The sequence below is a fragment of the Brachyhypopomus gauderio genome, chromosome 3 (assembly GCF_052324685.1).
Source record: "Brachyhypopomus gauderio isolate BG-103 chromosome 3, BGAUD_0.2, whole genome shotgun sequence".
NCBI classification, from domain to species: Eukaryota; Metazoa; Chordata; class Actinopteri; order Gymnotiformes; family Hypopomidae; genus Brachyhypopomus; species Brachyhypopomus gauderio.
This window is the reverse complement of record NC_135213.1, coordinates 24,239,421-24,253,929: the sequence shown is the minus strand read 5'-3', so window position 1 is coordinate 24,253,929 and position 14,509 is coordinate 24,239,421. Positions and strand designations below refer to the sequence as shown.

The window sequence follows — 14,509 nt, the reverse complement described above, 5'->3', positions numbered from 1 at the left end:
ATTTTTTTTTTCTCGCCGTGTGAAATCCGAAGTGTGGCGTGTGAGCGTGTGAAGACAGTCAAATGCGTGTGTCACACGCTCAATGCGTGAGACTTGAGAGCCCTGGTCTGGTATGTTAGCTCACTCTTAGCATCTCATCACACTTCAGTCTGGCGTGTTAGCTCACTCTTAGCATGTCATCACACTTCAGTCTGGCGTGTTAGCTCACTCGTAGCATTTCATCACACTTCAGCGTGTTAGCTCACCGTTAGCATGTCATCACACTTCATGTCCGGAGACTCGCCATCCTCGCTCTTGTTATAGAATTTGCGAAAAAAGTTGAAGGCCACGACAGTGTAGAGGTAGACTACCACTGCCAGCAAGCCCACAGTGAGGACCAGCTACACACACACACACACACACACAGAGAGAAAGAGAGAGAGATAAACTTTGCTATATACAGAATCGAATTTCCTATAGTGAAGTGAAGTAGTCAGGTAATGAAAGATGCTGAGTAATTTTTTATATAGCTAGCACTTGACTAAAAGCTATCACAGCTATTACTTTTAAAGCACACACACATATACACAAACACAAGTGGTCATTAAATATAGTACGCTAGTTTGTCAAGAGTGGTTCCAGTGTTGTGTATTCACCGGAAAAATTCAGTCTCTGGTAAGTTTGTAACCATTAATGAGCACATGTTAATAAGGCCAGGATAAGATGCCTGCCAGATGTTAACCTGGTGGGCCTAATCGGGTGGGCTCTGTGTGGTTACCAGGTGTGGTGCTTCAGAGTCTTGTAAGGCAGAGAAGGGGCCAGTACCTGTTTACCATTGTGAGTGACAGAAGAGAGGATGGTGCGCAGGGTCTTAAACCCCATGGCAATGTCCAGCAGGTGAGCCGCAAAGAAGAAGTTGTTGTAGTGGCCCAGTATGGACATGGTCATGTACCAGGCTAGGTACAGGTAAGACTACTCTCACACAGACACACACACACACACACACACACAGAGTATAAACACACACACACACACTAATATAAATTTACCACATGCCAATTTATATTAGAAAGTTAAAACAAAATGCTAATATTGAATTGAATTAATCAAATATAGCAGCTAACAATTATCAAGGTAATAGCAACCATGAAAATGACACCATTCTAATTGATTTCATTTATTGTTATCCATATGTTTAGCCTGAGGCTTCTTTTGAACGGATTATATGCATCAAGGTAAAGAAAGACGAGATGAATTTACGTTATCTGTGAAAACGACTCCTAGCTTCCAGATTTGGTACTTCACATCGACAGAGTTCAGCCTGTCAGTGAAAGAGACAGAGCAACAAGAGCATGAAGCTGAGACCTATGCCTCATCACGCCACGCCTCATCACGTCACGCCTCATCATGCCACATCCCGTCACGCCTCATCATGCCACGCCTCATCACGCCACGCCTCATCACGCCACGCCTCATCACGTCACGCCTCATCATGCCACGCCTCATCATGCTACGCCACATCATGCCAAGCCTCATCACGCCATGCCTCATCACGTCACGCCTCATCATGCCACGCCTCATCACGCCACGCCTCATCACGTCACGCCTCATCATGCCACGCCTCATCATGCTACGCCACATCATGCCACGCCTCATCACGCCATGCCTCATCACGCCACATCACACCATGCTTCATCATGCCACGCCTCATCACGCCACGCCTCATCACGCCACGCCTCCTCATGCCACGCCTCATCACGCCACGCTTCATTACGCCTCATCATGCCACGCCTCATCACGCCACGCCTCATCATGCCACGCCTCATCATGCCACGCCTCATCACGTCACGCTTCATCATGCCATGCCTCATCACGCCACGCTTCATCACACCTCATCATGCCACGCTTCATCATGCCACGCCTCATCATGCCACGCTTCATCATGCCACGCCTCATCACGCCACGCCTCATCATGCCACGCCTCATCATGCCACGCTTCATCACGCTTCATCACGCTTCATCACGTTCATCACGTTCATCAGCAGCATTCTGCATCTTAGGTGTCACATTTAAAAACTGAGTTACAGAATAATTTATGCTCAAATCAGTAAAAAATTTTTGTAATTTATCGTATTCAAATCTGAAACATTTATCGTAAAATATTTCTGGGTGTCAGCATTGAACATTAACTATTACTGCCCCCTACTGGAAGAGTGAAACAGTGGGATGAAAGAGAGTGAAACAGTGAGGTTTTATGTTTCAGGTGTTGGAATTGGCATATTGTGGATACTGGGTTTAATCAGGTTAGTTTTACGAGTGTCTTGAACCAAGCCTGTAGTCTGAAAACACACACACACACACACACACACTTCTAAACTTACACTGCAGCTAGTGAGCTGTCTTTCTTGGGTTTCTTCTTCTCGTGAGCTTGGCTAAAGTCAAGTGCAGCTTTGTCCATCCCCAGCAGTTCACTGATACGATCATGGCCATAGAACTCACCATACTTATCCATCACCTACACACACACACCCAAAGCCCCCCCCCCCATACACACACACCCATCCACCCACACACACCATCACAACCTCTAAAAAGCAGCCTCTAAAAGTCATCCAGCAGTTAAAAAGTATGAATAAGTTCATTAACATAATTATCAATCAACTAATCAGCTTCCAGACTTGTGTTTGCGTGATCATTTAAGCCCACCTTCCTCTTCACAAATTTGTCCCAGTAGTTGTTTGGGAAGGATCTGGAGGAGCAGACAGACAGTTCAGCATCAGAACACTGACCTGTGATACAAGCAACTGAATACAAGTCAAATCTCTGAAACAAAATCAGACAAGAAATCTTTCTTTCTTTCTGACAAAATCAGAAAGAAAACACAAACTCAGAAACTTAACAAGAAACTTTGAAATTGTACATAACATGCCCAAGGCAATACTCTGAGGAGAGCACACAGATGTTTGTTTAACACACTGTCTCCATAAAGACTATTCTGTGTTACAGAGCTATTGGGAACCTAGCTTGTGACTGTGACTGTGTGTGGCTGCTCACTCAATCTGTTTGGCCTTTAGAGAACAATTATCTCCCTGGCTGCCCACTGCAACATGGATTAGGGTGTAATAGAGCATACAGTGTTCTATAATGAACCAGGCTGTAATATTACACTGACCTGCATTCTCCCATAATGGTGTTTGTGTGTGTGTGCGTGTGTGTAGGGGGTAATGAACCGGGTGGCTGTGTATCAGACTCACTGTGTGTTGATAACCAGTCTGTCCCACTGTCCTTTAATGTCGTCCTCTGACGGCTGCTCTGTGATATAAAGACCGTCAAACTCCAGTTTTCTGGCCACCTCCTTCTCCCTCTTAAAGATCACCAGGGGAACCTGCAAAAGATGGAGGGGAGTCATTACCCATAAATCCTTGTCCCTGAAAACTAAGATCTCTTCACTTAAGCGACACATAATGGAGGGACATTACCAACAGGGTTCAGCAGAACGGTCCTATCTTGCTCTTTTCTGATCAATAATAGCGAAACTACACCATCTGCTCATTATGTTAACACACCTGGGTTAAAGGGAGGATGAGAATGTGCTCTGAGAACCAAGTGCCCTTGCAGTAATGGTAGGCATGGCTGTGTATGGGCAGCTTGTGCTGGACGTGCAGGCGGTGGCGCATGCTATTGCCTTTTTGGTGTTGATGGGGTACCCTATTGTATTTGCTTGGGTAACTTTGAGAATTTGTTTCATATACTAAAACATGCAGTTTTTCTCTAGATTGCAATTCGTTTGCAAGTGGTCTAGGAGAACGAGGAGACACTTTTTTGCGAGGAACTTTTGGTGGCGTAACACGGGACCCACTTTGAGGCAGTAGTATCCGATGATGCAGAAGAAGGAGATGATGGTGTGCAGCACGGCCAGGATGCGCAGTGTGGGCTCCATGTAGCCGCTGCTCTCTTCCAGCACGAAGTGGACCGCGGCCGGCCGATCGGCGGACGAGCCCCCCGGAGGGTCCCAGTGCAGCCCCTCTCCTGCTGCAGCGCTGTAGACCGCCTGCTTGTCCTCGATCGCCGCCGAGGACGTAGACACCTGCAAAAAAGAGACATGGAGAAAAGGAGAAAGATGGAGAGAAAAATGGAGAGAAAAAAACAGAGACAGAAGAGCTAGTGGGTGAGACAGGACTGGACAGGTGAGAAAGGACCATCACTGAGCCCCGTACAATGAAGAACAAACACACACATCGTGAAGGGGAACAGCACCTTGTAAAACAGCAGGATAAAGTTGATGGCAAAGGCCACGAACAAAGCCAACATTCTCATGTTGTAGAAATTCCGTGCAAAATAGTTCTATAATAGGGCAGAAGGAAAACATAATAAATCACAGACGTCAGGAACAAGGAAGTAAATAACACAGGATTTGGTGAGAGATATTACTCAGGGTCGGATTTTCTTGGGAACCTTCCCATGAATGGTAATGACACGGACATGATGTGAAAATTACTTTGTAATAGCAAAAAAAAAAACCCTCCAATCAACATTTCAAAGTATGCTGTTTTAAAAAGGGCATTATTTTTGGTAACCAAATGGGAAGCAGTTTTCAATGTTCTAGTCCAGTCAGTCATTACTGGTCCTGAAATAACCATGTGGCCATTCTGTGAAAAGGATTATTTCTCATATTTCTTTTAGACCATTATAATCTGGCTAGCTGAGTATGGTGTAGAAACACAGTATACTGTAGTCATTGCACTGTTCTACAACATCCTGTAAACCCTAAATATTCCACTGTTCTCCAGCGATCCGCCACATTCTCGCCAGGCACTCTTACGAGCAGCTTGCGCTGGTAGGCGATGATCTTTTTCCAGAAGGCGGACTCCTGTAGGTCTGGCTCGTCCGCTTTAGAGGAGTAGTGCTTCTGCGTGCTCCTCTTCTTCAGGACCTCCTTCTTCTTCTCCTTCTTCTCACCATCCTCACCTCTGCAGGAGGCATGAAAACGAAGCCCAGAAGGAGACATAAAAGCCCCTCTTGAATGTGGGGTCATTACTCTTTCTGGGCAATCTCATCACACAACACTCACTGAGGGCTAGTTCCTATTCTCATTCACTGAGGTGATAGTTCACTCTGCCATCATATGCCAGGTGTCTTATTAGCCAATTAGCTGGACTAATTGTTCATATTAGTTATTACAAAATAAACATAATTACAAAAATCTGAACCAAGTTTTTATTCAGAGACAAAGCTTTAGTATTAGGACTATTACTGCACTGATATACAAATAAACTGAAAGTATGAATGTGGACTCTCATAATTTCAAAGTGTAAACTCTGCCCCTCGTATTTTCCATGTAAGGTTTCAAAAATCAGGACTAGAAAACCAAGGCACCAAAGCACAGGAAACATACTCCGCCTTCTCGGACAGAGACGGCGAATCTTCAGCCCCTTCTTTCTCATCTGCTGATGAAGCTGAGCCCTTCGACTGGAAATAAAAAAATAATGCAGATGTGTGTTTGTTTACAGGACATCAGCATTCTCTCAAACTCAGGAATCCTGAATTTGCAACCTAACTTCAGGATACTTAATCAGCCCATAATACATGTTTGCTTTGTTTTTTGTTTTTCATTTTCTCAGTGTTTTATGCTTGGTACACTTTGGGGACAGGAATAACACTATATGATGATGATGATGATGATGATTATTATTATTATTATAATTACAAACCATTTCTGGAAAAAACATTTCTAGTTCACAGTCTGTCATAACATTTTACAATTTTGGTTCAGTAGATATATCATTAGCACAGATAACGTTAAGACTATGGGTAATGGCTCCATAACTGCAGTTTTCTTAATAGGTTCCTATGAAGACTGACCTGTTTCTAAATAGCTATCCTTTGATTATGTGTTTCAGTGTCCCGTCATTACCTGCAGTCTCCTGCTAAGTTCAGGCGAAGGCATGGGGGATGGGGGCACAGGTGCGTTCAGCAGCTCCGTTAGGTTGGCATTGGGGTTATGGGGCATCAGTTTGTACTGCCCACCCTCCCGTTTCAGGTCCAGCCCAAAAATATCCGTCAGCAGCTCGGTGTCGTCCGGTGCCACGACGAGGTCCGCCAGGTCTTCCTCCGTCATGGCTTTGTCGGTGAGCTTCCTCTCTGCCTCCTCTCCCTCGCCTCTCACCTCGTCCTGCGTCGGGTCAGGCATGTTGGCCAGGAGCTCCGACACCTTCATGGCCTTGGCGCCCTCCACCAGGCTGCCGCCCAGGAAGCTGTTGTAGACAATGCGGAAGAAGCCACGTGCCACACTGAAGGAGAAGTGCAGCAGGCCCATGAGGACGCTCCAGTAGAACGCTGCCAGGGCCGTCAGCAGGTCCTTCACCGTCATCTTCTTCGCCTTCTTCAACTGCTTCTTCAGGCTCTTCATGGACAGCACCTTAGATTACATTATAGTTAAAGACCCTGCATTACATAACTTCTGAATACATATTTTTTCATATATTAGATTCACTGCAGTTACAAATAAATCTAAATTATATGAATAATACCCATCATAATCACAAAGTACACGAACGTAAACCGCAGAAGTACTGAATATATTAGCATATTTTTTATAACAGAATAAAACAAGATAATCATGCTTTCTCAATCCTGCTCCAGATTTTAGATTTCATTTACCTAGATCTACCTAGCATGCCTGATCAATAACTGGATGAGAAAGATTCAGCTTGATGAGCTAAACTGCCCATGTCAGATCAGGAAGACATTTAAAATAATTCTACCTTCCATCTCCTAAAATGTATTCGGAATAGCTCTTGTTATAGTCAGGTTTTTTAACAACCCTCCCGTGTCAGTCTTCCTGAGCTGCCACGCCCTCAGACATGCAGACCTCTTACAGGTACATAAGGTACAAGCACCTTCATCAGGAGCATGACATTGTAGCGCAGAGCCAGCAGTGCGGTGCGCACGGTTGTGATGGAGAAGAAGCCCATCTCGGGCGCCTCCTCCCCAGGCCTCCCTCGCTCACTGTCCTCCTTTACAGCAGAGCGTTCTCCAGCATCCGACATCTGTGCCGCTAGCTGCATCTCAAAGATCGTGTCCTCACAAAAGTTAACGAAGAGCTCCATCTTCTCTTTCTCTCCGCCCTCGTTGACCACGTCGAAGATAAACTGCCGCTTAGACTCCTTCACCTGTGGCTTCTCCCACTGCGTGCGGCTGGACTCGCTGATCTCAAAGTACACGCGTTCTATGCGTTTGGCGCTGCCCATGATCTCAATGCGGCCCAGGAAGGGCTGGAAGTAGTTCAGCACACTGTCTGCCAGCTCCAGGAACGTCTGCAGCCGCGAGTCGTGCGGCATGTGTTCAGACAGGTTGGTCAGAAGCACAGCCACGTTGAAGCCAATGTCCTTGGCCGGCTCGTGGAAGCGCTCCACAAACTCCTCATAGTCCAGCAGCTCATTCTCATCCGTTTCAGCGCAGGAAAGGAGGAACTCTGTCTCTGACTGCGTGTAGTGCTTCTGACTCTCCATGGCTTTGTGGAAGTCTCTCTTGGAGATGATGCCCTTCCCATCGGGGTCATACTCTTTGAAGGCGTCGGATGACGTGAGGTCTTTTAGTTTCAGGAACATGTCGAAGAACTTGAGAATCATCTCAACATTGTTGGAGGATTCCACCAACATGTCGACCATCTGCTTTCCAATTGTGCCATTGACAACGTTCCCTAAGAGGAGGAAAACATATTTATACTCAACGTTTATTTTATTTTAACATTTCTCTATCTTGAGAAATATGGTACTAATATTCTGGGAACAAGGACATTCTTTGTGGGAATGAGGTTTTTATGCATTTATTGTTATGTTTTAAAGAACATGAGCTGGATGTAGCCACACTCACCCTCTAACATAGACAACAACATCACAACCATGTCCTTCTGGAGGTCCATGAGCTCCTTCAGCAGGTCAATCTGACTGGAGTCCTGCCAAGCAGAAATGGCTCAGTGAATATGAGAAGACTGAACTCACCAGTGCTGCTTCTCTTATATCTTAAAGCATCATCACCCCAGGAAGTCCCAATGCCTCAGTAACACCAACAGTGTTCCAAGAACACTTTAGTTTTCCAGGTTATCTAGACTCACATTAGGGCTAAACGTGGAACTATCTATGCTTAATCACCACTGACATTACAACTGTAGTCCCAATTCACATACAGGAAACAGGAAACCAGTATAATTTATCTATCTGGACATATATACCCTGTAGGTGTTATTTCAAAAGTGTTTTTTGTAATAATGTTCTTTGAAGTGAAATGAGCACTGATGAGATTTTGAGATAGATCTCCTTCCTTGTGGGCAATCCCATTTCTTTTTGAAAGTGTTCCAGTCTCTTTTCCAATAAAACACCCCCAAGATTTCCATTTGGGATGGTGTTGTTAGAACTACAAGCCTCACAGATCCTCTACTAATCTGTTTTTTGCTCTCCTGGTGTAGGGCTTTCTTCCTGGCATTTCAGGCTATGGTAGTGTAGGAATGTCTTAGTGGTGGATGGAGGTAATTTGGTACCTGATGCCAGGGGCAGACTGGGGAGAAAAAGTGGCCCGGGAGTTCCTGACAGACTGTATAACACACACTGGAAAAACAACTGGAAAGCTACAGAAACCTACACTTTTCACTCAGTGAATAACCTCTGCAGCTTTTCTTTTTTTCTCTCTCAGCTTTTCAGCGCCACCTTTATGTTTCATACTTTGTTTAGACCCTGGCTTAGACTGCTCCATATTTACGGCAATGTGGACTTATTTTTTCACGTTTCAGTAGTGTCAACCGTGTCGTGGAGGGATCACATGATGAGTTAGACCCTCAGCAGTGTTAGTGTGCAACTGGCGTCTCTCGTGGGATACAAACAGGGAAATATAATTAATGTGGCATTAGTATGGACAAGGCTTTTCCAGTTTGTGACTACTTGTATTAATAAGTGACACAGCTGCTGTGTGTTTTTGTACTCCGGCCCAGATTTTCTGGGACAAGTTGGTTTTTTTTCTGATCTCCGCTGCATACCGTCAGCCCGCATCAGCTGGCCCAGTCCGCGCGCTGAGCAGGTTTGTCTGACTGGAGCGGGGGAGAGGTAATAGGCACCGTTAAACAGCAGTGTGACTACGGCCGGGGCCGCAGTGCGCGGCAATGGCTCCTCCACGGGCTGAGTTAACACCACCGGCGGCCGGCGGCCCACTAACCCATTGGCCCACTGGGGAAATCCTCGGTAGTAATGTATGCCAGTCCGCCCCTGCCTGATGCTACCAACTCCTTCACCAGTTACTTTGTTGCTGTCTTGTGGGTTAGTTGTATCTTTCAAACCAAAATTCATTTAGCCCTGGGATTTAATTTGTGTCCTTCTTGAATTATGTTGTGTCAGTGTGTGCTGCCAGTATATCCGTACATATACTGTTTTTTTTTTTTTTTTACAGATGTGACACCTTCAACTGTTTGAAAATTGCTCTCAAGAAGGAAGTGACCTTCTATAGGACTAGAAACAAATTTTCTAGCTTAAATACAAGCACTGCAGCCACCCAATTAACCCCTAATAACTCTAATTAACTCATAATTACTCCTGATTATGCCTAATTATGACACCTGACCAATGAGATGTTTCTAAATATCATTACATCATCTGTACCAGGCTCAAAATTATGTATGTAAACTGTTGATCCTACAGAAATCTGAGGTAGTATGTCAAAGCTGACAAAAATGTAATCTACTGTTGCCCTAATACCCTAATTCACTAAATATAGCTGAATGCAACAATTCACTAAATAGGGTTGAATGCCCTAATTCACTAAATAGGGCAGAGCAGGGCATTCACCTGCCAGACACATTTATGGTACCATGATATGGGGAGTCTTCTGCTGAGTATGATAAACTCTTCATCTCAACTGTTGGGACACAGCAAAACACTCTGCATGTTACAGCTGTTCAGGGCAAAATGGATGGGGCATCATTAAAACTAGCCTGCAGATGTTTGCACAGTTGTCAGTGTTCTTACCTGAGACAGCTTCATCTGCATGTGTGCAAACACGTGGAGGAAGCCCACCACTGCGTCCCACAGGCGGCTGTGGGCCAGGCTCTGCTGGTTACCGGTACAGGGCCCCTGTGACACAGACAGGACAACAAATGTGGCTTTTCTCCACAGCCTAATGCACCACACGAGAGTCTCTGCCATTGATGTTCTGGGTTAGTTATAAACTGAACACCACATTTTGAAGTTGTAGAAATGTAGAAGGTATAAGATACGCAATAGACCCAAATGGTAAGGTACGAGGAAGCATTTCTACTTAATATGTACACATATACATGTGTACATATGGAAATAATCCTAACATCACAAAATCACACCTGGAAATAGAAAACTGTACCTGAATATACTCTGTAAGAGTGTTGAACACCTGTTTGGCCACGTTGATGGCCTTTGAGAAATTCCGTTGGCCCTGTTCATCAATCACTTCCTTCCCAGAATAATACCAATAGAAATCACTGATCGACTCCTGGAGAGAGTACAGACCACATGGGTGGGGCTCTGGTATTGTAAACTCAACCTTTATTATTCTTAAAAACTCTGATCACAGTCCAAACAACCTCTCCAGCAGGATCACCCAACAGGCTGCTACAGATTTAATCCTGCGCTATATTGCCACCTGTGTGTTCACCTGTACTCTCAGAAGGTAATCCACAGTCGAGATGATGATGTTCACTGTGGTGTTCACCTGTGTGGCTCACCTGTACTCTCAGAAGGTAATCCACAGTCGAGATGATGATGTTCACTGTGGTGTTGTTGCCTGTCTGCGTTCGCAAGTAGTTCTGGAAATCTGTCGTGTGACATAAATATGATGTCATGAAAATGAGACCCGACAGACCTAACGAGTGTGATTTATTTAAAAAAGGTATCTGTGCCTCTGGGTCCCGCAGTCCTTGCACACGAGACAGAGCAGGTCTGTCTGAAAAAAGCCCAGGAAGAGTCAAAGACTTCTCTATGAGCGTGCTGTCCGCGAGACACCTGTCTGTGAGCCGCTGTCCCTCACCTGAGTTGTGACCTTCGCACAGCAGTTGCAGGAAGCGGAACAGGTCGCAAGTGAATTCATCATCACGCAGGACCTTCTCACCTGCACGGCCGGAACAGACCACACGGTGTAAGTTACCATGGAAACGGACACTGCCGCTCACAAAGTCTGAGAGAGGTGCATAGGTTGAGCACAGCCCTCAGACGACCCATACACACACACCCGCACGTACACGCACACACACGCACGTACACACACGCACGTACACACACGGGGTGATTAGCAGCATTTTATTCAAGTTCCTCACAGACTACTGACACATAGCGAGTACGGATTGAAAGAATAGTCTCTGTAACAATGATTCATAAATGTTTTAAATTGTGCATAATCTGATCTGAGGCCAGTGTGGCGATCTTCTCAACACTTAACTGTTTGAATCAAAAGTCATGGCAAAGGTGCTTCAGACAGGACACTGACACCATGAGTTCATGTGATGTGAAGAATACCCAAGAGACAAAGGAGCCCATGACTGCACTGGTAGGCCCAGATTCACCTCTTCACACGTCATCACATGATCATCTCTCTCAGATCTGTTTCATGTGAATGTGCTGTCTGACCAGCGTATCTAGATTGGCCACTTCAGAAGATGCAGTGAAAGGAATTCTGCACTTTTCAGTTGTAATGTGAACCCACCTTCACTACTAACTTTACTGAATATGCACTGTTAATATTTTCAGCAAATCTCAGATCAAACCTTATTTAATATCCAGTACGTCAGCATATGTTTTCAGTAGGGTCAGAATGACTGTGAGGTCTTGACACTTTGTCTGAATAAAATGCTGTATTAACCATGTGTAAGGTTCCTCATGGTTAATGGATATGATAGTACCGTTCCAAGTGTGATTCTGAGATGAGTTTGATACAATACAGTACAGTAGACAGTTCGGACAACCATGGGAGCAGGTCTAGGTCACTGCACAAGAGCTTTACTGGTGTTCCATTACGTGAGCCTGGCAGTGACAGCAGGTCTACACAGGGGGCGGAGCTACCCTCTGGGACTGTGTGTTTTTGGATTCATTTTATTTTCAGACCAAAGGGCCATTTAGACATCAGTCTATCAAACTGCATAAAGAAAATGACATTATCGTTTAATCATGAGAATCAGGAAATGCGATGCAGCTGGAGGACAGCGTGCACTTCAGGCTCCGCCCACACGATGATAAACCAGAACAGAAGCCTTTCAAACTCATCAATTTACACACTGTGATTTCACAGCATCTACATCTTATACTTAACATGCAAAATAAAACATACACACCTTAACCTGATCAACACTACCATTGTATTAACAACAGAACTATAGTAAAATGCTATTGAAATGCTATTATTAAAAAAAGGGTTATCACATAATCCTGGTAAGACAAATCATCTGTGGATAAAACATTTGATTTGGTTAGACTTCCTCTGGTCTATCATTCTTATTACAGTAAAGTGCATAATTTCACATTTCAAAGTGCGTTTGAAATTGGAAACACTGAACAGAAAGATGGATGGATGAAATGAGAGAAAGAAACACAACACTTCTTCAGATAACAGTGTCATCAAGAAACAACAAACCAAACACTGAAAAAGGGAAAAGGAAATAACCTCCAAACGAATAAAAGTAACAGTGCAAACAGCAGGGAGTGCAGTGGGACACTGACTGATCAGCCTGGCTCACTGCGAGAGGAGGGGGGTGGGGGTGTTGGGGTTCGGGGTGGGGGGTGGGTGGTTCGGGGTGGGTATGAGGGCTGTGGGGTGCCCCGTCACTCAAACACCAGTGCAACACAGGAAAGCCAGCAGGGGCAAGGAGAGGTTACAGAGAAGGACTACAGTACACAGATGCTCTCCACTAAGACACACAGCCACTGGGGCAATAAAGGGGCATGACCAGGACATCAAGGGTGGGGTTGGGGTGGAGTGTGGAGAGGTCTGGTGTTGTGGTGGAGTTGGGATTGGGGTTAGGGTGGAGGTTGGGGTGTATTTGGGGTTAGGGTTGGAGTGGAGGGGGCTGGTGTGGAGTTTAAGAGTTGGGTTGAGGGGGGATGGGATGGAGTAGGGTGGGGTTGGTGTGGAGGGGGTTTGGGTGGAGCTGGGCTTGGGGCGATGTTGGTGTTAGGTGGAGTTGGTGTTAGGGTTGGATTGAGAGGGTTGGGGTGGAGGAGGTGTTTGGGCAGAGTTGGTGTTGTGATGGAGTTGGGCTTGGGGTAAATTTGGTTTTGAGGTTGGGATGGAGTTGGTGTTGTGATGGAGCTGGGTAGGGGTGGATTTAGGGTTGGGGTTGGGATGGGAACCAAACACCTAACTGCTCTTACATCTGTTGTGCCAGAAACTGTGCAAATCCTGAGGAGGCAGAAACATTTGTGTGATTGTCTACAAGTCTACGGCAGAGCAGTAGTTCAAGTGAAACAAAATACCAGGGGCCACTAGGGGGTGCTGTACGGCCAAAGGGCAGGAAGGTCGGGAGGGATGGTAATACTGTAGTGTTGGGTGGGACAGGTTTGGGGCTCAGGACCTGAACAGAGTGGACACAGAGCTAAATCACAGCAAAATGGCAGAAGGGCATAATTACCACGCTCATGAGTGATGACTGAGGAAGGGGAGACAGAACATGAACCCAAAAGAAGAAAAAAGGAAAAGGAAAGAAAAGAGTGAGAAGTCAAACAGATCACAAGATCAACCAGATCAAACAGATCACAAGATTAAAGGATTCCTCTTTTCTGTTATTATTTTTCTTTTCTTTTGAATGGTATGAGATGTACTTGGATTAAACCATCAGCATTGCAGAACACACTGAACATTATATGGAATTACTGATCTCTTTAAACAGATTATAAGATTGCCGAGGTTGTGGTTTTCTGCTTGCGAGAGTACGAATAAGGTCACAGATGTGATTCATTCATGTAAAAATGTGTAGTAATTATAAGGCCATACAAGCTGTGTGATGTTTTTGGCACTGTATAGATTAAAGTATACATTGTTTCTCATTTTGTAGATTATATTTGACAGAAACAGATTCTTAATTACAACCTCTTGATTATGAATCTTGAACAGGATACAATACTGTATATGTATACTCATAACAATGACGCACTCAGATACTGATAATAATTAATAACCAAATCAATTATCATAAAACTAATTGTTTTAGTCAGGGGTTGCTCAGTAAAATCAGCTCAAAGTAGATGTGATTAATGGTTTAATCCAAGTGTTTCATCACTTATTTGTATTTCAAAATGGCATTGTTGTGGAGGAGAACTGTCCTGCAGAAATACAGCTGACAAACGCTGTTGGTCAGGGCAGGCATCAGTGGACAGAGCAGCAGGACACAGCACAGTTCTCCCACCCCACACAAGGGTATTATGACAAAAACAACGGGGGCAAAGTCACGGGGAACGAAGCAACAGCAACCAGAGAGAAACGTGAGCTCGATCTTCAGTGTTGAAATGAAGAAACAATTTAATGT

The 14,509-nt window shown here is 44.9% G+C and overlaps 1 protein-coding gene across 9 annotated transcripts in view; it reads right to left on the bottom strand.

The window, feature by feature from the left end:
* The window catches only part of ryr2a (ryanodine receptor 2a (cardiac)), a 188,237-nt gene that overhangs the window by 7,139 nt on the left and 166,589 nt on the right, over nucleotides 1-14,509 (bottom strand). For 5 of the 9 annotated variants that reach the window (XM_077000565.1, XM_077000567.1, XM_077000569.1 and 2 more), the window contains 18 exons: nucleotides 13,616-13,633; nucleotides 11,026-11,106; nucleotides 10,724-10,812; nucleotides 10,363-10,491; nucleotides 9,993-10,097; nucleotides 7,855-7,936; nucleotides 6,879-7,681; nucleotides 5,894-6,397; nucleotides 5,375-5,448; nucleotides 4,802-4,949; nucleotides 4,237-4,323; nucleotides 3,839-4,066; nucleotides 3,234-3,364; nucleotides 2,686-2,728; nucleotides 2,361-2,494; nucleotides 1,240-1,300; nucleotides 805-951; nucleotides 246-380 (listed from right to left, as the gene is read on the bottom strand). In XM_077000565.1, the coding sequence (XP_076856680.1) occupies nucleotides 246-380; nucleotides 805-951; nucleotides 1,240-1,300; nucleotides 2,361-2,494; nucleotides 2,686-2,728; nucleotides 3,234-3,364; nucleotides 3,839-4,066; nucleotides 4,237-4,323; nucleotides 4,802-4,949; nucleotides 5,375-5,448; nucleotides 5,894-6,397; nucleotides 6,879-7,681; nucleotides 7,855-7,936; nucleotides 9,993-10,097; nucleotides 10,363-10,491; nucleotides 10,724-10,812; nucleotides 11,026-11,106; nucleotides 13,616-13,633 (2,999 nt within the window). The remainder of the gene's footprint in view (nucleotides 1-245; nucleotides 381-804; nucleotides 952-1,239; nucleotides 1,301-2,360; nucleotides 2,495-2,685; nucleotides 2,729-3,233; nucleotides 3,365-3,838; nucleotides 4,067-4,236; nucleotides 4,324-4,801; nucleotides 4,950-5,374; nucleotides 5,449-5,893; nucleotides 6,398-6,878; nucleotides 7,682-7,854; nucleotides 7,937-9,992; nucleotides 10,098-10,362; nucleotides 10,492-10,723; nucleotides 10,813-11,025; nucleotides 11,107-13,615; nucleotides 13,634-14,509) is intronic. The other 4 variants (XM_077000568.1, XM_077000573.1, XM_077000572.1 and 1 more) reach the window with 1 other exon arrangement.